Source organism: Gavialis gangeticus, unplaced genomic scaffold, assembly GCF_001723915.1.
Source record: "Gavialis gangeticus isolate Ggan-Ray unplaced genomic scaffold, GavGan_comp1, whole genome shotgun sequence".
Classification (NCBI taxonomy): domain Eukaryota; kingdom Metazoa; phylum Chordata; order Crocodylia; family Gavialidae; genus Gavialis; species Gavialis gangeticus.
The window spans coordinates 40,287,339-40,314,313 of record NW_017729006.1 but is presented as its reverse complement, the minus strand read 5'-3'; the positions used below and the strand labels follow the sequence as shown (position 1 = coordinate 40,314,313).

At 39.5% G+C, this 26,975-nt stretch overlaps 1 protein-coding gene across 1 annotated transcript in view; it reads right to left on the bottom strand.

Moving 5' to 3' along the window:
- The window catches only part of RAMP3 (receptor activity modifying protein 3), a 94,431-nt gene that overhangs the window by 58,469 nt on the left and 8,987 nt on the right, over positions 1 to 26,975 (bottom strand). Inside the window, exons 2-3 of the mRNA XM_019509122.1 lie at positions 7,976 to 8,005; positions 3,327 to 3,459 (exon numbers count right to left, since the gene is read on the bottom strand). Of these exons, the coding sequence (XP_019364667.1) occupies positions 3,327 to 3,459; positions 7,976 to 8,005 (163 nt within the window). The remainder of the gene's footprint in view (positions 1 to 3,326; positions 3,460 to 7,975; positions 8,006 to 26,975) is intronic.

The window sequence follows — 26,975 nt, the reverse complement described above, 5'->3', positions numbered from 1 at the left end:
GAGGCGGTGACGGTAGCATGGGGTGGCAGCGCTCGGTCCCGTCCCCGCCCCCCACCCCATCATTCTTGATAGGCAATTTGCTAGTTTCTCGATACTGATGTTGTAATGCTCACAGATCTCTGATACGGATATGCCCAACTCTTCACTATCAAACCTTTTCAACATTTATTTAACAGAACCCGAAACTCAGACAAGCAAAGTTATACCATAAGGGTACATTCTCCACAGCTTGTCTTGGAATGAGACAAGTCTTTCTCTGTACTTTCTCTGTCTCATGCCTTCCTGCCTATTTATAGTAAAATTCAAATCCCAGTTCCTTCTGTTGCTTTCTTGTTCCTATGTTTATGCACTAAGACAGCTTTCTCCAGCACATAAGTGAGTTTTGTTTTCCTTAGATAAGAACATGTAAAGAGTTCCACGGTATCAGCTTTTCTGAGAATAAAACAAAGTGAGAAATATTTATTCTCCCCTACCCCATTATTTTCAAGTCTCCAATCAGATGAGCAGGCATCATTCTGTGACAAGTAAGAACTCATTTTTTGCCTCAGTATTTAGCATGCAGTTTCAGACTTATGCTAAATAATTTAGAGGCGGGAAGTGAAACCATTAGAAATTTTTCAGAGTATAGCATGCTTCAGATTCTCAGATCCATTGCGTAGAGAGATCTATCACTTAGTCATCACTTATCACTTCAAGAAGAAAGCTATTGCTGTGACGATACATCCTCTTCAAGTGACAGGTCAATTTCTGAACCATCTGAAATGCAGTGAAATTGCAGCCGTCCAAATCTGACACGCCTTTGGGATTAGAAAGGCAAGGTTAACCTTTAAAAGATGAATAAAGGCATCACCAAAGAGTTTCAAATGAGAGGTTTTGCTGCACCAATGGTAAGTTAGGAGGCGAGACTGAATTAAAGAAGTGCCAAGCGGGAAGGTGCACCTTCCTTGCTTAGAGTAGAGCCCAGCTTTGTATGATGCCTTACCTCTACACACAGAAGAATGTGTGGATAGCACAGGGGGAGCAGAGGAGGAGAGAGGTAAGAAGATCTGCTTCTGTGAAAATGCCTGTTATAAAGGAAATATGTTGCAGTATGTATGCTACTCCAGGTAACAGAAGGAACTAAACTCCATGGAACCATATTTAGCCATCCCAATGCCTGGAGAAAGGAGATTCTTGCTCTGCTTTCCTTTGACAATCCAGCCATCTGGATTCAGTCTTAAAACACTTGTGCTACTCTTATTAGGAAAAAAAATGGATGGAGCCAAGTTGTGAAGGCAGTGAGCCTGTGGTGACAAAAAGAAGAGGCTAAAACATAGGGTGGGTGTGGTACGTCCCTTGTAACTCCCATCACTGGGTCAATCTATACCCTAAGAGTTTTAAAACAGCTACATATTAAAAATGATTTTTAGAATGATCATAAACATATAAATTAAAGGATTAATACAGGATTGTTAATCTGTTGCCAAATTGCATGTGATTTTAACTGACTTTGGAGTAACAGCAGGCAGGAGAATGCAAGTGCCAAGGAAACCTCAGCATGTCACTTGAAGAGCTGCCACCATAAAAAAGATGATGTTACATTTTATCAGCTCACATGTCTGCTTGTGACAAGACAGACAGGGAAGAGAACTCAAGCCCCAAAGATGTCTTGCCCAAGCTGTAGGGGAATGACTAGAAGCTATTGCAGAAGAAAAAGTGCCAGTGAAGGAAATGAAGTAGTAGGCAGACAAACTTAAACTGGAGGAGGAGGGAGGTAGGGACCTACACTGAATTCAGATCTAGAAAAATGCTCTCTTCTCTTTTGGCTTTTATTTTGCTGGAGTTAATTCACTTGAGTCAAGTTTTCAGAAGTACTAAACACCTGCAGTTCCCACCTTTCTTCATTTGGTATTGCATATATTCAGCACTTTGGAAAGCCACAAAACACTAGATTCAAATACAGATACTCTGAACAGGAAGCTGTTCCACTAAAACTAATGGCACTAATGAAATGAGCCCTAATGATTTCCTCCTGGGCAGAGCTTGAAGTGAGACTTTAAAGAGAGATTTTATCTACTTGTAACAGCTACTAAAAGGGAGACAAATTAGGGACAAATGATAGTGCCCACATACTGTCAATCTCATAGCATTTTAATCAGTTGTACATGAAAAACAGGTGGCATTAAGCTTTTCATGCTAGTCTGGCAGATACCAAAACAAATTGTAACAGTTGAAATACTATAGATTGCCTTGTTTTTAGAACAGATTATTTAACTAAGAAACAAGAGGCATTTTTTTTAAAGCTCTCCTGGCAAAAATGTTACTGTAACCTTCCTGGAATACAAATAAATGGGTAGAAAAAATGATTGCTGTGAATACAGAAAACAAAAGAGTTTGATCAAAGGTTTTCATTATGTACATTCTTTAAGGGGAAAAAGTAATAACATTGCCTGAATTCTGAATTAAATATAAAGCATTTCTCATATGTGAAGTATCAGTTAGTGCTCATGAGCTTATTGATCAACCTCCATTAATATGCTATATAGTATGAGCTCCATCAGTCATGGACTGTGCTCCATTCTATGTTTATACAGCTCAAAACAGCTTTGGCACACACTCCTGCTCAGGCATGTGCCAACTATTCACTGACATATGCTGCCTCAGATAGCAGCTAGTGCAGGGTATATTTCCACCCAAACCCCTCAGGTAGGTTGTGGGAGGCAGATTGTGAATTTGAATCACAATCTGTTGCTTATTCTGCCCCTGAGGCAGTATAGCAATGTGCTACCACAAACAAAGAGCTTAACTCCATTATCTACCCCTATGCCAGGAGGGAGCAAGTATATGGGATTTCAGCATTTAAAAAAGTATATAGAACACAAATGTTTTATACCAACTAGGGGTGCGGTAAAATTTACTTTCATGAGATGCCATATAGTACATCCCAATGAGTAATGAACATAAATTTTCTATTGCCACAGAGGGCAGCTTGATGTAGATTGTAACAGATAGAAGTGGTAATGGAGCTGCCGGTTTGTGAAGCTATTATTCAGATTTTTTTATTGCTGTAATATTTAGGGGAAAAATCATGCAGTTTTTACTCAAGTAAAACTCCCATTACGTTCAAAGTGCTGCATGTATTTCATGTTGACTTCAGTGGAAGGTGTACCTCAATACTCCTGCCAAATTCTGTATGTTAACAAAACAAATACATTTGTATTCAAATTCATCCTAGTCTGGGGATCCATCACATCCTTAACAGCTTGATACTTGGTTCTACAGACTTTTTAAAAGAGCAACGTCTTTAAAAGATCAGAAAGTATTGCAAATGAAACCACGAAGCTTACATGATAAATTCTGTTAGGTTGCACCATTTTTTAGAGTCTACTTTCTTCATCATTTCTTCAAATGATTTTCCACAGGCAGGCAACTTTTCTAACATGAGAGATTCATTGCAAACAATTGCTTGATGTCGTGCACCTAAAACAAATCAAAGAGCACTTTTAATCTGAGAACCTTGAAGGAGGAAGAACTATGAGCATGTTTACTGCACAGTACAATTAATACAATCATATTTTGCACTTTTAGCATAAACACTTTTCTCCTCAGTCATCGTAAAGGACTTTACAGATTTTGATGAATTTAGTTTCAGAATACCACTGAGCTATGTTATCTGTCCCATAAGAAAAATGAGGCAAAAAAAGAATCCTTAAAACTAAGTTCAGACCAGGTACAAGTATTCTCATTGTAGTTAATGGCATTGGGAACCACTTGCACTGTAGCCAAATTGGACTATTATAAATTGCCCCAGGTAGAACTAGGAAGAAAAATGAAGTACTTTGATTATTAGCTCTGCTGGCTTATCTATTTTATCAATAATGCAGTGACTGGCAGACAAAGGAAAAAGGCTTATGCTCACAATTAATTAAAGAAAAACCTTAAAACTTAGCATATTTCTTTTCCTGAAGGGAAGAGTTTTGTCCAGAACTGGGCTCTTAGAAAACCACCATGTGGGTTGCAATTTCCAATGGCTGTTAGAAATGGATTGTTGATTTGAAATTACTAAACCTGTACATAGCACAATACTGTTCCTTCACCGCCCACCTGTGCACAGCTATTAGCAATTATTACATATGAAATACTAAATAGCAATTAACAAGTGCAGAATCAATACTGAGTGTAAGTCCAACTCCTGGAATGGGATTTGAATTTGTGCGTGTCCTTCTGTGGCCAACTGAGCCATACTGCTGTATAAAACATTGGTTTCTACAGTCCAGCATATAGGAACATATCCAACTGCATTTACAATCGTAATATGATTCTATGCTGTAAGGCAAAATGGAATTATACGACATATACTGTTTTGGGCTATAATGTAGGTTAGAAAGAAATTTTCAAGTTTACTAGACACGGCTTGCTAAAAATATGTAGTTTCAGTCAAACAGTTTAACAGCATGAATATTTATTTATTTCATCTACAAAGCATCTGCACTTTCCCCTTGCATTATTTTTAGCAGTTCCTACAACTTTTTAGGTCTACACTCATCAGGAGTGAAATTCTTTAACAATCTATTATAATTTACTTTCTTTTGGGCTTATACAATACCAAAAGAACAGCTGGTCATAAAATAGGATCTCCATGGACAATTCTGATATTTCAAAATTTGTTTTCATGCTGAATTGAAGAATGAAGTTAACATTTCAAAGTTCCTATAGAACAAAAATTCTGAAAACTGTCTGTTCAGGATAATTGAAATATTTCACTTTGATAATGTTAAGACATCCTATTTAGACAAAATTAAATGTGTTTTGGTTTAAGTTTTTCATTTTTTCAAATTTTGTATGACATTAAAACTATATTATTTATAATATTGAAATATCTTAATACTATGTTTACAAAGATTTAACATATATAGCAAAATTAAATTAATCAGAATGAGAAAGTGAAAATGATTTTAATTTTTAAATTTTTTTACTTGTATACTTTTTACATTTTTTTTTACTTTTTCTAATTGGAAGTTATATTCTTGGGAAAAGTTTCCATTTTGACAGAAGTGCACCGGTGTACCCCCTATCAGGCCACAGTCCCTAGGCAGGAGCACCGGTGCCCCCCTGCAAGCACTGGCCAGGGAATGCAAGCACCGGATGTAGGCTGTGGCTGCTTCTGGAAGCGCCACAGCCACTTTCGAGAGCACCGCGGCCACTTTTGGGAGCAGTGTGCCGCTCGCTGGTTGGAAAGTTTTGCCATGGGGTGTATTCCCTCCAGTCGACAAGATTGGCCATGAGGGGACCCACCCCCTGGTCACTGATTGGTCACTGGGGAGGCACATGCTACTCAACCCACTAAACCAAGAAAAACCTCAAGAGCTAAGTACAGACAGTCAAAAAAACCCAGGCTGAATTGATTCAATCTTTGCAGGTTAGTCTAAGCTTCGTAGTTTGGACTGATAAACAAGTGAACAGACATTCACTTTTGATTCTAGAAATACAACCACATGCCTGCAGTAGTCCAGGCCAGAAGCCAGGGGAGCACTAGAGCACTCCTCTATACTCAGCTAGAGCAGACATGTTGGTCCAAGGCCAGCCCGGCCACCTTGCAATGAGGTTTGTAGGGGAAGTGCAAAGCAACCTGGGATGCTGGGGGACTGTGAGTTAACCTGAATCTGGAGGGGAACAGATGACTGACTCTGTGGATGTGGGGAGACCAGTACATGCGGTATATCTTGATTTTAGCAAGGCTTTTGATATGGGCTCCCACAACATTCTCACAGGCAAGCTAAGGAAGTATGGGCTGGATAAATGGACTGTTAGGTGGATAGAAGACTGGATGAAGCATTGGGCTCAGAGGGGAGTAAATCAATGTCTAGTTGGTAGCTGGTATCAAGGAAGTGATCCAGGGGTTTATCATGGGGTCAGTTTTGTTCAATATGTTCATCAACAACCTGGAAAATGGGATGGAGTGCACCCACAGCAAGTTTGCAGATGACACCAAGATGGGGGGAGTAGTAGATATGCCAGAGGGTAGGGCTAGGATTCCAAGTGACCTAGACATATTGGAGGACTGGGTCAAAAGAAATCCCATGAGGTTTAATAAGGACAAGTGCAAAGTCCTTAGAACCTGCCTGCACTTACGACAGAACAATCTCATGGACCAGGAAAGACTGGAAACTGACTGGCTGGGCAGCAGCTGTGCAGAAAGGGACCTGGGGGTTATAGTGGACAATAAGCAGAATATGAACCAACAGCATGTACTTGTTGCCAAGAAGACTGCATTGGTAGGAGTGTTGCCAGCAGGCCAAGGGAAGTGATTATTTCCCTCTTTTCAACACTGGTGAGGCCACATCTGGAGTACTGTGTTCAGTTTTGGGGCCCCCACTACAGAAAGGATGTGGACAAACTGGAGAGAGTCCAGTGGAGGGCAACAAAATGGTGAGGGGGCTGGAGAACATGAGTTATGAGGAGAGGCTGAGGGACCTGAGCTTATTTAGAGAAGAGAAGAATGAGAGGGGATTTAATAGCAGCCTTCAACTACCTGAAGGGAGGTTTGAAAGAGGATGAAGCTGGACTGTTCTCAGTGGTGGCAGATGACAAAATAAGAAGCAATGGTCTCAAGTTGCAGCAAAGAAAGTTTAGGTTGGATATTAGGAAAAATGTTCTCACTAGGAGGGTAGTAAACACTGGAACAGGTTACCCAGAGAGGTTGTGGACTTTCCATCCTTGGAGGTTTTTAATACATGGCTTGACAAAGCCTTGGCAGGGATGATCTAGTTAGAGATGGTCCTGGTTTGAGCAGGGACTTAGACTAGATAACCTTCTGGGGTCCCTTCCATCTGTAATTTTCTACGATTCTATGATCTGGGACAAAATAAACTCATTTAACCTGAATCAGTTATGTCTGATATTACATCCATCCAGGTCTATTTTAAACTAGTTTCAGCCACTTTAAAAGTAGTTTTTGTGCACTGAACTTCTGTTGTATTATGGATTTGAACCAGGTTCCAATCACTTATACTAGTTTATGTATGATTTCTGTCTCTAGCCACAAAGTGATACAATACTGATGTGTCTGGCAATTTGAGATAAGCAGTGACCTGGGGGCATTTATATATGTGCTCTGGGGGGAGAGAGGAGATTGGCTTTAATTAGAGCAGCTCCAAGAGCTGCTCTAATTAAAGCGCCCAGAGCGTCATGTGTATCAGCGTTCCTTTGCTGAAAAAATGGCAGCGGGGCACTTTAACTAAAGCTCATTGAACGAGCTTTAGTTAAAGCACCCCCCACTGCCATTTTTCAGCAAGGGGACACTGATACATATGACGCTGGAGATTACTGGAGCTCAGTAATTACCACGCTCCAGAAGACTCGATTAATTTGCATGTGTATAGGCGCCCCTGTTAACTAAATGTCAATGTTGGAAGCAGGGTGTTCTCCACTAAGGACTTTCACACAAAATACAATTCCTCTTTTGGTGTGATCAAATAAAAGTTTGTTCTTTGGTGCACAATACAAATCCTAGATATTTTCTTAGACTCCTACTAAGTACACGGTTTGGTTTTCATGCACTGGGCATTTTTGGCAGGCTGTGTTCAGGGCTGGAATATTTTTCAACATCTTACAAAATACCAAATATACTGCAGAATTAGATACTGTAGAATCAGATGAACAGGTATGTAACTGTATAAGATATTTCCCATAAAAACATCTGATCAAGCAAGAGTTTCAGTCAGAGTATCTAATTCTTCTCATGCTGTAACTGCTTTCACAATGGGAACTAAAGTCATATCTAAAAGTTTTACAATAGCTGGACTATTTAGACTCGTTAGAGACTCGACTGGTGAAAAATAACAGTTCCACATGTAAAGCAAACTGCCATTGGACCAAAATGTATAGAAGTCAACTGACTGACTGACCTAACATATATGAATGTGTGTTTCTAAAGGAATACCATTAACCAAACTGTAATATCTGTTTCATATTTAGAAACAAAAGAACAACTCACCTCCTAATCCAAGTGTCATTAGATGATTAACTAGGAAAAAAAGAATAGGGGATTGATTAGGATTTATTAGAAGTTATGGCTTTATTCCAACATGATTAAAATAGGAGTACTGCTAGAAACAAGACAGTCTTGACCAAATTAATGATTCAACAGAACATTCCAGGTGCCCACCCCAACTTAATCATGGTTACCATTTGTTCAAAAAAGAACCTCCTTCTATATATCTTTTAATTTATATAAATCACACAGGCTCTGTAAAGATTTATCTACACTACAGAGCCTTTGCTGCCCTAGAGCTATGCTGGCAAAACTCCCTAGTGGAGAGACAGAATATGCCAATGGATTGAAATTTTCGGCCAATACCATCTCACTGAACAACATAATCCAAGGAAGCAGGAACACTGTTCTGTCAGTTTAGCTGTGTCCATACCAGGGGTTTTGCTGACATGGCTACATAGTTTTGGGAGAAAGGGGGGAGCATGATTTTTTTCACACTCTGCAGGCAAAACTTTGTGGTGCAGACCTATCCACTGGAGCTAAATGAGTTATTCTCTAAGTGAGTACTTTCAGATCCCCCTTTACACCTTTTATAGGCCCATTGAGTGGGTTGTGCTCTGCAGGAAATAATGTAGATCCAAATTCTGCCTTCATTAATACTGGCCTAGTCCATTCTATAAGAACCGTTTTACTCAAATGTCTATGAAAAGTATGTAGTCCCTACTAAGCAATAATCTTCTGTCATCGTCAAGTGCAAGATTCTTTGCATACAAGATATTAACGAATGAAAATGTACCAGAATTCTATGAAGCAGGAGTCCCTGGTATATCAAGATGCTTGGATTATACCCTGACATAAGATTTTGAGCTCATTTGTAAAGCCTAAGAGTTATCTCCCTCTTGGAAATACAATACTTATTTTTCCAGGCTAGTTCAAGCCAAGAAGGCTTAAACATATTAGTAAATGAATTCCCTATGGAGTTTTAAAAAGCTACATTCATAATATTCTTTATTGATTGTTGAGATATACGTATCAGTTTAAAAGCCCATTCCCCGTTTTCTGGGGAAGATAAACTACCCACTATAAAACAACCGGACGTTTCACTGCACAATGACAAAGTCCATTTAATTTGGAAATCTTGCTCTGTCAGTTCATATTGAAGGAACTTCAAGTACTCTCCAGTCATGAATACAGGAATTCTCACAACAACATTGTGAAGCGAGTTAACTTAAAGAAAGGACAGGAATAGTACACAAAGATTTATCCGCACTGCACAGATTGGATAACAGAGGCACAGAGAGTTCAAGTGGCTTTTTTCCAGCGTCACATTAGGATAACTGTAACCAAGCCAATTATAAAGAAGGCTTCTTGACTCTCATTCCTGTACTTTAATTATAAACCCAGCCAGTAACACAAAAGGAAATGTTACTCATATTGCTAGTCAAAGGTGACACAAAGGGTCTCACAAAATCGTTCTCAAACATATTGTCAACAAAAAAAGTGTCTGAATACCATCACATGAAGTATGAGCACACAGATCAACTTCTGATGGTCATCTTTCATTGCTTTTAGCATTTTCAGATATTTTCCTAAAGAAAAAGATTTAACCAGAAGACAAAAGTGAGACTTGTGACAGGATATAGACAGATGGCCCAAAGTATGATTCAACAGACAGTCCTTTCAGTCAGGGCTAAGTTGAGTATTCAACTTTAAAGGTCTTTTAATCAACCATCTCCATTAAATGCACTTAGCATATACATAGCTAGAAGCAAAGTGCAGCTGTGGAAGATTCTGCAGTAAATATGATGCATTCACAAACATTTTTAGTTGGACCAACAACGGGAAAAAGGTTATTTTGATCATGTCAGCTGGCTGCAGGTTTAATCACATTGAAAGGAAGTCACAGCAGCTGCTTTTATTTCCTCTACATCCAAGCACAAGTTAAAGTGGTTACCAATTAACATTGTAGAAATTCAATAGAAATGAAAGTTAGTGAGGTGGGTACAGCAGCAGGACAGAAAAGACTGGGGGAGTTTTGGGTTGGGAGACATAGAGGCGTTGTAAAAGAACACAGCAGAGGAGCAAAACAGAAGAAAGACATAAGCAAATGAGAGAACAACAAAACAAGGATTTTTTATTATTGTGTCTTCAAAAAGCACATACAATAACAGTGAAATCCTGACACCCGATTTGCACACTTATTGCATATTATGCACTCTGTCTTGTCCATAGAAGACCTTACAGGATTTATTATCTAAAGTGACCCGGGGTAACATAAAAATTCAAGATAAGAAAATAAGTATTGCCATTTACTGGATCAGACCATAGTTCCATCTTGCCCAGTATCCTGTGTCACACAGTGGCAGAAGTTGTGAATGTACCAATCCCCTGGTACGTTCATTATGCCAGAAACGCCATTTCTAGGATAAGGTGAGATGGACCATTATGGCCTTTCCAATGGCCTTTCATTATGCAAGAAAGGCCATTTCTGGGATATGGCAAGAGGGACAAATTATGCAAAATTCACCTTTCAGATGAATGGTATCACCAAAACTAGTTCATATTTAAGTGTAATTTTGTTATGTATTGGCACCCTTTTTAGAGACACTATTATTCATACCTCAGTCACTGTATAAATCTATAATGACATTTGGGTTGGTGCAGTGTCATGTTCCCAAACCCACTTTGCAATAATAAGTTTTATTTTTTATGCAGGTTCAAAAGGACAAATTATTCTGATATTTTCAGTTTCCCTAAAAATTTGTCACACCTGAGTGATTTTTATTATTCTCCAAAGAATATATGAAGTATCTCTTGTTTCATCTGGCTTGTGTATGTAGGGTTTTATCAAAAAAGGACATTACAGCAATATTCTGTATATACTATGCTGTGGCTTCTCTTCATTAATATTCAAAATTTGTCTGGCTCACTCCAAAACAAATTGCTTTCCCCTCAGATTTCTCATTAACTGAAGAACAGAAAAGTACCAAAGGATATTTAATGACCACAAGTGGCCATGAAGATCTTGGTTTTCTATCTCATTTTTGAGACAGCAGTTTGCAGCCAATGATTTTCCCTTAGCAGCATGATTAAGTATTAGTCAATATTGACTCTGAGATGAAAACAGCACCTACTGAATCAGCATCTGCCTCTTCCTCAAGAAATCAAAGCTCCCCTAGTGGTCTCCCATCCAATGACTGACCCGGCACTGCATAGTTTGTAAGAGTAATCAGGATCACAGTTTGATGGGATATGATTGTAGGGCAACTGCTATTGATGATTCGTCAAGGTCTGTGATGTGCCATAGATTATTTTTTAAATTTTTGTTCTAAATATGAGGCATTTCAAAACACTTCATTTGAACCTTTTTAAGTATTTAAAGATTAAATACCTCTGTTCTGTATGCAGGCTTCCATTTACAAGAATTAAGTGGCCATCTTTTTTCTTTTAAAGTACATATAAAGATTTATTGTTGCAGAGAACTTGTATCAATTGTAAGTCATGATTGTATATTTACAAGAATTGTTATATATTTTCATACACCAAAGGCATACAAAACTCTTAAGCATCTCACCTATGCTCTGGCATCTTCATATCAGGTAACAGAGTGGCCAAAGGAACTCTAAAAGTATTGGATCCAGACAGGGGACAATTTCTCTATTATTTATCCCTGTGAATTACTGTAGCACCGATGAGTCATAGTTCAGACCAGCACCCCACTGTCCTTGCTACCATACAGAAAATAGAGACACCTCATGCCCTATTGAGACACTCTTTTGCAAGTCCCAGCATAAGCAGCATGCCCAGAATATGGCCATTGTATCCAAGGTTAAAGAGGTTCTGGGCATCCCTGCAAATCCAGAAGGCAGACTAAAGCAGCTCTCATAACTGAAACAGGTTCCCTGGACCTATCTGAGTTATACAAAGATTTTTTTCATCCCTTGGAATAGCTTGAGGGTAGATCCTAGGTGCTCTAACAGCTAGTAAGACTAGGGCAGATTCTCTTCTGAGTTAAGTTGTCATAGTTTCATTGCCTACAATTGAATTGCAGTGATTTACATCAGATGAGCATCTGCCCTGCTCCATTTTTGGCTCAACTTATCAATGGAGTAAAACTGTAGGGAACATGCAAACACTAAGCTACTGAACTAGAGGTGTTCTGCCAGCTTTTGTACCAATGCCTGCATCCCAGAGAGAATCATCCTGAGGAAAGAGGCAGCAATGATTGCACCACTGTCTTCAGTGAGAAAAGGAAACTATAAATTTTGACTTGAGGGCCACAGTCAGAGCGTACTCAGCAGATATCTGAATTCATTTTTCAGGAACCCCAGCTATATCATCTCACCACAGACTTTCACTCATCATCTGGGCACCACTGAATGACTTAAAGTTAGCCCTCCTTCCAGTACAGCCTGAGTATCAGACATTTTGCATCACCATGACTGCTTATTTTGACCTACTTCACATCACCAATGCTTCTACAATCCAGCAGCTGCACCTAAACAATTATTTTAAGTTGCTCTTTGAGTCTAGTTTCAATTTACCAACAGCATGAAGATGCTAATCCCTAGACAGAGATAAGCCAGAATGATAACTTAACACAAGCATGCTAAATGGATTAGACATGCAACAGACCAAAGAGACAACTGGAAGAAGCTCAGAGAAATGAAAACTGATTATGGTCATATGTCCTAACACAAGTTCCCACATAGGCAGCAAGGATGCAGTTCACTAAACAAGAAGTACAATAAACGGGCACAAACATGTGTAACAAAATGGTCAAATGTGGTGTAGTGACACAAGAAGAACAAGAAGCCCTTCAGGGCTGGCAGGCAGTCTGCCATTACAACAGTGTGTATTTCTGCATAACACAAGGCAATACCCTGTAGAGATACTCGAACTATCTTGAGTGCCAAAAGCAGCATAGTTTTAAAGAGTTCTCAATGGGACCTTGATGAGAATCAGGGTATATAAGCCCAGGTGGAAGACTGCACTGAGGCAGTTAAATTGCATTCAGCATCTGACCTTACTTGTTCAGAACTAGCTTGTGTATCTCTGAGTAGCAGTGCATTATGACATACCTAGGGTGGTGGCCAAGAAAAAAAGCAGCTTGGCAGTCAAGTTAGAAGCACAAAAACCTATGGTACAAGGAATAAGCAATGGATGGTGTCAGCGTGTCAGTCTGGGGAGAAAAGAGACTAAAAACAATCTAACAGATGTCTCTCTCTGAAATGTTCATAGCAATTATTTTGCCTATCATTTTGCAGTATGGCTCAGCTGATCTTTGAGAAACAGCCCTGCTTCCCTCTTCAGAAGTAATTCTGAGCCCAAAATGTGCATATTTTATATAGCTCCTTCAGCCACATTATTCTAAAATGAACTCACGAGTCAGGCTAGGTCTGCAGAGCATCTGATAGCTTTAGATTTGTGCTAGCAGGTGTGCCTTTGGTGTAGTGAGAGGCAAATCTTCATCAGGCTACTAATAATTATGCTATCATGTTCTGTCTCACGTCTGAGAATGTCAACAATTTGCTTATGCCTAGGTCAGTGATTCTGAACAGCTACCAATTGGTTGTAACCAAATGTGCATCAAATATCAATTGTTTGACAAGCTTATTGGATGTTCTGTGCTTATTCACAGCACAGAAACCACATGACTTTGTATCATGACAACATGATACCCCTAGGACTTAGCGTAGCCATCATAGAGGACAGTCCGGTTGTCCTCTGTCCTCTATTGTTGCGAAACTGGACACCTTTATGTCCTCTATTTTTCTCTTCAAGAGACCCGACATAAAGGCATTGGGTTTCATATTAATAGAGGACAGAGGACAGAGTAGCAGAAAACCAGAATCTCCTCCATAATGGCCACCCTACTAGGACTGTTTATGTATTTGACATTAAACAACTAGTAGATAAAATGCATGAGCAATGCCAGGATAGGCATGGTCCCTTATCTTTCTTCCCTCTGGTCCTATCTCTCTTTCAGTCTTGGCTGCTCAGGGCCCCACCTTCAGTAGGAGAGTGCCTTCACTCAGCCTAGCCTATAGCCCAGTTGTTAATGCACTCTCCTTTGGAGGTGAGGCAAGCTGGAATCCCCTTAGGCTGAGAAGGGAATTGAATCTTCATGAAAGCTCTACTGACCAAGTTAGTATAGAAATAAAGTCATCACCATATCCTCCATGTTTTCATAGAAAACAACAAGACCTGCTCAGTCCCTTAGAGCAGTGTTTCTCAACCCATGGGTCATGACCCAAAAGTGGGTTGCAAGAATATATGAAGGGGTCATGAACAAACTTTAAAAATGGATTCTCCTTTAAAAGAGAAAAATGTGGGAAACTGTAGCTTTTCCCTTGCTGGCTAGCAGAGTTCCAGCCTGCAAGGGGCTTCTTGGGCCCCCCTGCACTCCCACATACCCCCACCAGCCCACACACCCACCTCCTGTCCCACACACTTGGGGGCTGGGCCCTAGGGGCAGGGGGCAGCAAGTAAGGAGTGAGGGGCACTGGGTCAGGACTGGCCATCAATGTTTACAAATGGGTCCTGGTACAAAAGAGGTTGAGAACCACTGCCATAGAGGATTAGCTGTGGGCACCTGCCCTCAAGAGAAGATTCCAGGTTGTGAAAACTGGAGGGAGCTGCATCTCTGCAACTATCACTCAGGTGCTTACGTTTCAGAAAAGGGCAGGGTTTTCAGACACTTCTCTGTTTTCAGGGATTCCTACTAGCTAGGCCTTGTTTATTGTGATGGCCATCTTGAATCTAGGGTGGCCATCATAAAGGACAGTTCAGTTGTCCTCTGTCCTCTGTTCAAGAGAAAAATAGAGGACATAAAGGTGCCCGGTTTCATATCAATAGAGGACAGAGGACAAAGTAGCAGAAAACTGGAATGTCTTCTATAATGGCCACCCCACTTGAATCCCATTCTCAAGTGCTGAACTCTCTCCATGTACATGGAACCTACATATCTAACCCAGGGTTTTAGACCCTACTCTAAGGGCCAGACACCTAAAAAAATAGGCATTCCTGTTATACTTGGGTTTTAGGCACTCAGGTTCTACTACCGGGCCATACAACTGGCAGCTCACGGGCTTCATGTTCAGCCCTCTAGGCTCTCCCCTGGTCCCTGGTTTCCTCATCACTCCAGCTGCAATAGTAGCCAGACTCACCCGGCTTCCCCCTCCCTCCTCTAGCTGCCACTTCTTATCTTCACCTTAGAGGGTGGGGCAGTTTGTCAATATGGAGATCTGATGGTGAATCAGGGGCCATGTCCAGGGAAAAGGAGTGGGTGGGGGATTGCAGCTGAATGGGGAGATGGGGGAGATTGCATCCACATAATGCAGCAAGTGGGGGGAAAGCATTGTGGTTAGGGTAATAACCATCCATGCAGAAAGCCTGCTGTGGCCCACATGGCATGCAGGCCCTGTGGCACATGGCCCCTTGTGGCTTAGATGTCGGACAGCCTTATTCAAATATAATAGAATAGTTGCTTTTGAAAGTCATGATCAGGGAATTTGTGAATCTAGCTCAGAGGGAAGGACAGATTGACTAACCTCACAAGAGACAAACCGCGCAATCTGAGAGACACTAAAGCAATGAAAACACCTGCCCAAGCTTAACAAAAAATGAATGCTGAATAAATTCTTCAACACTGCAGTGTCAGCGCTTACGTAAAGAACAAGGTAGTGTGGGAAAGCCCTTATAAGGCTGGCTAGGTTTAAAGGAAAAAAATGTATTTCTAAGCTTTCATAAGAATTTAGTGTTTACTAGAAAAATACCCAAGCATCTGTAGTGAACCATTTTGTATAGGAGTTTATGTTGACAACTGAAGGATACCAAAAGTCATTGCCTAAAGTGTCAATCAAACCAAAATACCCTTGCTTCTGCCTGAACCATTAAATTCTGCCTGGCACTTTGTGGGAGGAAAGGTTTTACATGAAACCTGGACTTGTTTTACTGAAAAAACTTATGAACCTAAGCTAAGTCAAAGGTTCATAAAGAACCCAAAGCCAAACAAGTTCTCACTTCAGTTTATGTTACCATCTTTATACTATTTTAAGTCCCAGTAGTAGGGTATAATTTCACTAATATCAAGCCATACTTCCTTGCATGTGCTCTTTTACTGGATTGCATTATAATGATTAATGACTGTTACAGGCACATCTGTGCTGCCAGTATAACACTCAGAAGCAATACTGTACACTTTAGTATGAATCAAGCTTCTTTCTTTGGTGTGAAGAATCAGCTTGAAATGCCAGTGCTGTATTTCTTTCACTTTGTCTCTTTAAAGTTGATGATCTGCTGAGAAATCATCAGCACTCTGCTCTGATAAGTGGAGCCTGGTCACAGCGTGATTTCAGGCTTTGCCATGGGCAAAGGTTTTCAACTAATAGTTTCTGGCTGATCTTTGGTGTAAATGTAACTCAATGGAAAAGTGAGAGCTGTCTTAGAATTTGAGATGGGAATAAAAAATCTAGAGGTTTGATTGAAGACTGTTTGCTTCTATGATGAAGAGTTCAAAACTAGTTCAAGACTGAACTAGTGAAGTCTTGACCGTAATTACCCCTAAAAAGTACCACTGAAGTGTACAACACTTTACAAAAACAGGTGAGGATAAAAGCCTGATATTAACTTCAGCTTTGCTTTGATGTAAACAAAAGGAGCACATCAATGCTGAACTGGTCCACTGTCCATGCCCTGAAAATTGTATTCTCTGAGGGTGCCTATACACATACATCAAGACTGCTCCGATGCGCTATAATTGCAGCACGTCAGAGCAGAGTCTGCGGAAACGTTGTAATTACTGTGCTCCAGCAAACTCCAGCATCACATGTATCAGCATCCCCATGCTGAAAAATGGTGGTGGGGGCACTTTAACTAAAGCTCGTTCAAAGAGTTTCAGTTAAAGTCCCCTGCCACCATTTTTCAGCACAGGGATGCTGATACATGTGACACTCCAGATGCCTTAATTAGAGCAGCATTCAGAGCCACTCTAATTAAAGGGCCCCCCTCCCCATCACCATCACCTCCCAGAACATGTGTATAAATATCCTGAGAGCTAAATCCTAGGAAATGGTTTTGAGCAAACAAAATTCAGTGTTTGCACGGAGCAACTGTGGACTTCAGTGGTGGCCTACTGGGCAGATGCTGCTGAAGAATTAGTGTCTAAGTTATAATGAAATAGCAGATGATGTCAGAGGAATGGCAGTGCTCAGCTGGCCATTTACCTGTAAATTACCTGATTGGAGTACACACATTGTGGGCTTAGTATCTTCATATTCATATTCATATATATATATGCACATACAAGTGGATGTGTGCAACAGCAAATCAACCTTTGAGAAATGGGCTCTATAATAAAGATCCTCTCTTCTAGATAACAAAGAATTTGATCTAATAAATTCATGTGGAGGAGGTTCTGAGACAGCCTGTCAAAGAAAATTAATCTGAAACATCCTTATTTTTGACAGATCTGGAGGCTACTGTTAGTATTAGCTGAAAAAAATGACATTGTCACTACAACATGGTTGACTCCCACCTGGCATCCTCTTAATAACCCTAGCTCTAAGTGCATGTGTATGGTTCAAAAGGTCAGCTTTTATTCTCACTGCTCCTAATTTTCCATTATATGCTTGTCCTTTGTAACAGCAGCCTGTTAAGGGGAAAAAGAGAGAGAACAATCATAATGTTGTGTGAAAGCCACAGAGGAAATGAGGTAAATGAAGTTCACAGATCTGGACAGTAAAAGGAAAACAACACAAAGGAAGGATACAAGGAATAAACAGAAGCCACAATAAATATAAGTGCATGAAAGAAATACAGGCACAATTTAAAATAGCCCCAGAAACATATTTCTACATTTAAGGATTGAGCAACAACAAAAAGGGAAAGATTAAGAAAACCTGGGAGAGAAGCATAGTAATCTCTTCATGTTCCCCATCTGCTCAGCCTATCCCCAAACCTTACTTCAAAGCTGCACCACAATAGACAACAGCCTAGATTAGGATACATTTATTCCCAGCAAGGGTTTAGGGGACTTCAGTCAGGACAATCCCACGTCAGAAGTAGTGAGATGCAAGCTCTCACTTTCATTTGAATCGGCCTCTTAAACAGATGCAAAAAATTCCAGTAGGGAGGAGTTTATAGGTGCTAAATAGGAGTGGAAGTTCTCGAGGAACAAATGGACTAGATCCTCACCTTGGTTTATTGGAGTTAATTGTTTCTAGACTCCATGAAACGAGTGCAACCAGAAATAGCATTGCTAGTTTGAGGATGCGGTGGTGGCAAGGGGAGGGGTGGGGCTGGCTAAGGCAGGAGCTGGAAATTAATAAAAAAAAGATTCCCCCTCTCATCCAGGAAGAGTTTTCTGGAGTTGAAAATGAGAAACCATCTTGCTTTGACATTTGCTTTTTTATGGACTTCACTCAATCATATCTATCCCTTTATAAATGGTATGAAAAACTACAATATTAGGTTGATACAGATTAATATTTGGATCCAACAATCAGATTTAGTCCCATATTATATCATCGTTATAACAATTGAATTGGTTTGGAAATGTAGGTAGGTTAACAACCATGAACCCTAGGGGTCTCCTTTCACTAAGCAGGTAAGCATGGATGGAACAATGTAAATGCTTCCCATTCCAACCACCAATGCAACTCAACAAGCAACATTACCAGGAGTGAAGTTTCCCAGTCAGTTTTGCCTTGCCAACTCTTTCTGAGGCCACCCAGAAGCATACCAATTGCTCTAAAGTCATACTTCAACTGTGAGCTCTTCAGGCCAGAAACACTGTCCTAACACTCATTTTTAAAGCACCATTGGCGCTATATAAACAATACTTCACAATTTCTGAACAATTAATACATCATTTAAAGTCCCTAAATAGGTTTTCTGCTTCTTTACTTGAAATGAATGTTTTTTACTTAATGCTACTGTTGTAGACCAAAACCAAATATAGAGTTCTAGATACAAAATTTCTATCAATTTTGTAATGGAAATAGTGTGGTTTACCCTGAGATGTTAAATTCATTTTCCATCACAATGTTTCTGTATTCTTACAATTTAGATTAAGTTGGGTTCCTTTTGCTGAAAGGAACAGAAAGTGACAATCTTTACAATACAGTCATCTCTTCATGGTAAACAAACAAGTCTTAGTATCAGTATCAATCACCTGCAGTAAACCCTCTTCTTGTTCTTAAATGGATGTCACATAGGATTATACAGATTTGTTCCCAGACAGATTCTCTCCTGCTGGTAACTGCAGCTCAAGACATGCCTATGGAAAAACACTCTTACAAGAAGGAAAAATATCCATTTGTTTCAAAATTATAACAGAGCTTATAGCAGGGCTTATGGAATCAGAAACTACTTAAGAGAGAACTTCTAACAGCATGAACAGGAGCCTGTAGTGCTCTCTGGACCTCTTTAGGGCCATCCCTACAGAGTTCCTGATAACTAAGCCAGTCAGCAGATGATAAAATACAAACCTATTAAAGGCAATCAGAAAAGCTCTAGAAAAAAATCCAACCCATTTCTTTGTACAGGCCTAGCAGCTGCAACAGACCTACTTTATGGGTATGTGGAGTACAGAGCTTTCCACAAGCCCACATCACGATGCATTTACTTTAGTAACAAAGTCAAGTATGTACTTAATTATAATTTTAAAGTGTATCTCAAAATAAAATGGGTGCAAATCATACTTTATTGCCATGACATTTGAACTTATTCAACTTTACCACACTGTTGTGAGATGGTAGTGTTCTTCCCTCTTTACAATCGGAAGTGAAGGCTGAATTGGCAAGTTATCTGCACAAGATCTCAGATAAGAGTCAAAGTCAGATTTAGAATACTGGATTCCTACATCCCAGTCCTGTACTGGGATCCTTGCATTACTCCTTCTGTCTCAAAGAAACAGAATAAGTGATGCATTTTAAAGCAAAAATACATCTGCAACTAAAAGGCAGTAGCATAACTAGCAGTGGGTGTGCAAACCACCAGGCCCGAGTGCCGACTTAGAAGGGCTGCAAGATTGGGAGCTACCACCACTACCAGCCCAGCCACCGTTGCTGCTGCTGCCTCTAACATACAGGCTTGTTATACCTCTGCTACCAAGGGCATGTGAGGCATGACTACTCTGTAATACTATAGTTAAGGTACAGCAAAAAGAAGAGAGGCAACATCTTAGCTAAGGTTTATTACAAAAAATGCCAGCTATCTCCATTATCTCAGTGGAGGTCCTCAGTCTGTGAGCAGAATTCTGATTACTAAGAAAGTATATAACCCTTAGTCTAACAACTGAAACTTTGTTACTGACTTACTAGGAAGAGTATTTTTTTTCTCAAATGGATGCTCGTCATTGCAACCCAGCTATCTATGACAATAGAAAATGTAGTATGACATAAGATTTACCTATAATAAGGAAATAAGATTAGCACAAGTTAATGCTTAACTCAGCATCTATATACACCTGTGAACAACAGGTACAATAGTAGTCCCCTGGGGCAACCATGAATTTTAAATCACTGGAACTGCATGGGAAAGTCTAGTGCCTTTTTGTTACAACCCTGGGAAGGGGAAATGACCCATGTAGGTTTCACATAGGAGGGTCAAAGCACACTCCCTCCTGAGGAAGTGTTTCAGGCATGTGACACTTAAGACATTTAAAGTTCTTCTTTCCCCTGACAAACAGAGGCTTTAAATCCAGATCCTGTTGTCAAAGGAGACCTGGGAAAATGTTTTTTTGCTTATCTGACTAGGCAAGAAACTCACCACCCATATTATCTACTCCCAATATTACAGCCTGTACACTTTGTTACTAACCAGTAACAGATTAGGTTTCTTGCTGTCAGTGTGATTTCAATTACTTCCATCTGTATCAAGAAGAATGACGTCTTCTGAGGGTTTTAAAAAAGTGTCCAAGCTTTTTGTTCATGTTCCTCAATTTGAAGTGGACAGGCAACATATGATTTTACAGGATATTATGACATAATGACTGTTTTACTGTGGCAGTGACAACTGCTACAAAATAGCAAGATCCCAAACACAAATTGGCATACCGTTTACTTTTGTACAAATCATGCAGTAGATGTGTATGACGCTTCATAAATACATAAAAAATAGATCTTTATCCAAAGGACTGTCCTAATATCCACTTCAAACTATACATCCTAACATACCTGGGGAAAGCAATGCAAATTTCACACAATCAACTTCTCTTTAAGTGACCACATCTGAAAATGAATTAACACATCTGCACAAAAGTGGAGCCAAGCATAAACAAAATAACTGAGCCTAATTGACAAGATGTTAATGTTTCTGAAAATACCACTAGTTCATTAAAAATGGTGAAAACTGCATTATAGGAAAAAAGGTTTTCCAAGTGGAAGAGTTAAACTTGTTGCATTTTTTTCTCTGCTTCATTATCTTCACACCAAAGAACAACACTACAAATGTTTATATTTACAGCTCAGGGAAGTAAAAACAAGGGCATTCACAGTTGAACATACTTACACTTACAGGAACAAGAACATAGTTTGTGGTTTCACCTCTGATTTTGGAGACATTGCTTAGCTTTTTGGGGGGTAGGGGTTGTGTTTGTTTTGTTTTTTGATTTATATGTACCATGCTTGACACCACCCGGGTCAAGTACAAGAAGTAGTTATTCAGATCAGCTGCAGTCACATTGGAAACTGTGGGAAACAAGGGCTGGGTTCAGGGTATGCCAGTGAACATGTATGGGAAACAAAAAAAAAAAAAGGAAACACTGTATGAGAAACAAGAAACCACAGTTCTTCCACTAGATCCCTAGAGGTAACCCAATCTCAGTGAAAGTGCATAAAAAGCCCTATTTCCATACACTTCACCTCATAAAAGTTAGCTGAAACAAAGAAACATCTGCTCTCTATACCAAACTCTTTGGAAGACCCAGGGAGCGGTTGTGGACCCTTGATCTAAACCAGTGTGATCAAATGCTGTAATTACTACACAGCAGCTTGGCTTTATGGACTGCCCAAGCAGCCTGCAAATCGGCCTTTTTCTTAAACCAGAAGAAGGCACAAGTACAGGTGAAACAGTTAAATCAATTGCAGAATTTCAGGGGGAGGGAAGGGGTTAAAAAAACCCCAACTTTTTCTGGTTGTGCTAAAAGTCTGCATAGAACTAAGAAAATAACAAGCAAAAGTATATTTTATTTTGAAAAAAAGCACCTGAACCAATTGCATTATTGTGTTACTCCCACCTAAACTAAAAACTCGTGCTTCACAGCTGGGGCACAGATAGTAAGGCTGGAACTGACTGCTTATTTTTCAAGTAACCATACTCCTTGTACTATTGCAGTAGACTTCTAATAACCCTTTTTCAACATCCCCAAGAGTACATGCTTGAATTCAGTCTTGACTGCTTCCAGATAGAACTATTCCACAAGTTCTCTGATTCCTTGGTGTTGTGCTAAGAAGTTTCAGCTTAAAAATGGGCATTAAAATTGCTGACACAATCTGAGCCATGATATTTATTCCCTCCCACCTACAGTGCAAGGGTTTGCTTGGTACAAATTCCATCCGTGAGCTTGCAAAATGGTCCCTCTAAATCTCTCTGCTATCACTTGCTCAGAAATATTTTTCCAGGATTGAAATTTTCCATGCTTAGTGTCAGCCAAGTGCTTTTGTTGTTGTTGTTGTTGTTGTTTTTAACTGAAAGAAGAAAATGTGCTCTCCACCCCCCCATGCCCCATTTCTCAGTTATGAGGCTGCAGAATGAGAAATATGAAAGGAGATCTTCCCACCATAAACTATTCTTTCCCAAAACTAAAAATGACTCAACTTTGAAAATCCATAACATTATGTATTTTAAAATTGGAAGTTATTTATGATCATCTCTCACTTCTTGCATATGCAATCCAACGTATTCATTCACTAATAGTGCACCAGTACCAGAACTTCTATTTAAGCTATAGCACATATTTTAAAAGGCATATCTAGGGTTGATTTAAAGACTGGAGAATCCACCATGTCCCTCACTAATACATTCATATTGAAGGATATCCATAATTTCTCTGACGAAAATTGCTTACGTGATAAAATATAAAACAACTGGATAAACTAACAAACAAAAAACAATATTTAAGCATGCCTACAAACCAACAGCTAGGATACTTAGCAGATCAGCAAAGGTTCAACCGTTGACATTACACTTCACATTCTCCCTGTTCTGCTTTACAGTCATAATGGTACCACAGATCTGGAGTTGAATATCTGATTTCCTTAAATCGCTTTGAAAATCTGTGTCTAAATGGTAGCATTCTTAAACACAGAACATTTTTCTACTTTAAAAAATAATTAAATGAAGAACTCAAGCATATATGTTAATAATTAATTCAGAAAATTAAAATAAATATAGGAAAGTCAACAGTCTTGCCTGACCTGATTGTCCTCTGAGATGACTTTTATGCTGCCATTAGCTGTAATAGAATTATTTCTGATTTACACTGTCACAGCTGTAGGAGAGATACAGGCTGATGGCTATTCCAGCTCCATTTCTCATTGCTGTATATTTTGTAGCAGCTGTTTGCACATTTTAGTAGATGTACCACTGCCAATACACACACCAGGGTTAGCTAATTATGCAGGGTGGTTTGTCAGGATAAAAATCCATTCTAACCCACCCACTGATCAAAATGGAAAAGGAGATACATCAGGTATACTTGAGTTTTCAATCTGGCGCACACTGTCTTATGTTTGAAAATGTATAGTCATTTAACAGTAAATCAAGAATAGGAGAGGCTGTGTGTGTGTGTCGTGATAGGGCTTGTATGTAAAAGACTTAATTTTCATTTCCCAATTTAATTTTCTATATCAACTGCACAACCTTACTGCTCCATTAATATTAAGAATGCAATTACTGTTATATATTGTATGCATATGCATGGCTTATTGAATGCAAAGACCAACATAGTGCAAATTCTGACCCATCTTGCCAGGGACAGAAAGAGCTCTGTTAAGAGGAAAACTAAACTGACTATAATTCAGAGAACAGGGAAGGATTACATATGGATCTATGCAGGGGTTGGTTGTGAAGTGAGAAAGGCTCAGGACAGAAATGACACAAACTGGTATAAGTGATTGGAAACTAGTTCAAATCTGCAACACAACAGAAGTTTAGTGCACATAAACTGCTTTCAAAATGGCTGAAAGCAGTTTAAGATAAAAATGAACAGATGTAGTATCAGACATAAGTGGTTTAGACTAAATCGGTTTATTGAACTTCTCTTCCAGATCCCCTCACGATTTTAAGTTAACTCAGCATGCTTTGCACCCAGGATGCTTTGCACCTCCTCCACAATCCCCTCCCCCCCCACCTTGCAGGGTGGGCAAGCCTGCCTTGAACCAAGCTGTCTGCTCCAGGTGAGCAGAGAGGCATGTTCTAGCATCCCCCAGCACGTGGCTGCATTTCTGGAATCAAAAGTGAATATCTGTTCACTTGCATATTGGTTCAATCTATGGAGCTTAGACCAACCTGTGAGGATTGAATAGATTCAGCCTCAGGTTGACTGTACTTAGCCTTAATGTCTTTTATTGCATTATCTCTATAACTGGGAGAGATGATAAACAAGTTTGAAGCACTAAGTGCCTTTTTGCAGGTGTGCTCCCTCTTCTAACCGCTCCTTGATAAACAGGAAAAGAACTCCACAGAAGTTCCCCATGCACAGCCAGGTAGCAGAGATACCTGGTAATAGGGCTCAGATGCTACTTAGAACAAAGAGTTATCCCCCACAAACCCCCATACAATGTACACTACGGTTCACATGCTGCAACTGCTACTCTAGCTTGAGTGCAAGACCACTGGTAGAGTAGCTCTACTATTGCTACGTTGTCTGATCAATGGAGTTCTCTTTTATAACCTTTGAGGATTTCCCAAGGGCTGAAGTTAAGAGATAGAAGCAGCAAGAAGAAAATGGACTCCGAGCTGTATAGGTGTACACCACTGTTGCTATCGTGGACCTCAGTTCCATAAAGAGTTATCCAAAGACTTAGACCTTGGAGGTTCTTAGACATAGTTTGTGCTTCTTCAGGCACCCTGCCAACCCTTCAGCTAGAACAAAGTTCTCTACAGCTTGTCTTTTGACCCAGCACTTCTCAACATATTCATCCTAGTAACTTGACAACGAATCCTTTTACTCCTCCTGAACTGAAGAACTACGGACAGAAATTACGCAAAAACCAGTATACATGACTGGAAAACAGTTCAAATCTGTAACACAACAGAAGTTCAGAAGTCATAAACTGCTTTCAAAATTGAAGGGGTTTAAGATAAACTTGATGGATGCAGTATCAGTCTTAACTGTGTTAAATTAAATTGGTTTATTGAGCTTTTGTCCCAGATCCCCTTCAGATTCAAGTGAACTCACGGTCCCCAGCATCCCAGAATGCTTTGCACCTGCCCTGCAAACCGCACTTGCAGAGGGTGCAGGCTAGCCTTGGCCCAAGCTGGCAGCTCAAGCTGAGGAGGAACGTGTGTTAGCGTCCCCCAGCTTCTGACTTGGGCTGCTGCAGGCATGTGGCTGCATTTTTGGAATTGAAGGTGAATGTCTGCTCACTATTGGTTCAATCTACACAGTTTAGACTAACCTACAAAGATTGAATCAATTCAGCCACGGGCTTTTTGACTGTCTGTACTTAGCCAAGAAGTGGACATGACACTGAGAGTACTGCAGCCAGAGTTTAGTAATAAGAAAAAGATGATTGTTTTAAGATAGAGAAAGTATAGAAAATATTTTTTAAAGAACCTTAAACTATAGGGAAGTAAAAAAGTCACGACATGTTGGAAAAAATAATTCCAAATTCCCATCAGAAATGAAGGTCATTACTGCCCAACACAAAGTAGAACACATGCAATTCTCAAGACAAAGGCTGTATCCATCTCTGGCCTTTGAATAGCTTGATGACTTCTGAAAACCACAAGGGAAGAATAATCCTTTCCCTCTTCTGATTAGCTTCAGGCAAATTAAGATACTTACTGAGAATGGTCCTGAAAAGTTTTAGGAAAATCTTTTGGCAGTCAATGTTAACATTTCCTAGTTCTGTACTTCCCCATTCCCAGTCCACTTCTGAGAATATTTCTAGCTTTCTTAGCACTGATCTACCTACAATCTTGCACCAAAATAAATATATCTGCTTTAATTCATAATTTTTATTTCAGTGCAGTAAGTCTGTATATGGACACTCATGTTGGAATAAAAATAGATTTTGGAATAAAAGTCCAATATTTCAGTTTTGCTTTTTTATCAAAATAAGTGTCCATATCCTGACTTTCACCAACATAAAAAGGTGTGAATTAAAACAGATTTAATTCAACCATGGCTGTTGACAAGCTCTAAGTGGGAAGACTGTTTTCTTCTTACCTGTCTCTTGAGTACAAATTTCATTAGCAAAGCTATAGATGGTGATAAATTACATTTAGCAAGTGAAGGTTACTGTTGATCCATTCTGTCCATTTCTTTCTTTTTGCAGAAGCAGTTGGAATTTAATTTACATACAGGTTCCATAATAAAGAACACAAAAAATGGGAAAAGTGAAAGAATAAGCTCTGTTATTAGCACAGGGCAGGGGGGATATTTGTAAATCATACAAATATTCTGGCATAAAAATGTAGAAAATTGGCTTAATTAGTAACATCACTGTGGGCTTTTTATTAAGTAGATCTTTTTTATAAATCAGTACCCTCCTATACTTATTGTGTGTGTGTGTATATATATATATACATATATATATATATACACACACACACACACATACACACACACAACTATGTATATATACACACACAACTATATATACACACATATATATACACATATATATATACATACAACTGAATGCTATTAGCAGTTTGTTTCCCACATCTCTTTTAAGAAAAAAAAAGAAAAAATCTTACAATCTAATGCCCAGCTCTTCAAAGTTATTTAGGAACCTAACTCCTACCTAGGAAACTGGGATGTAAAAGC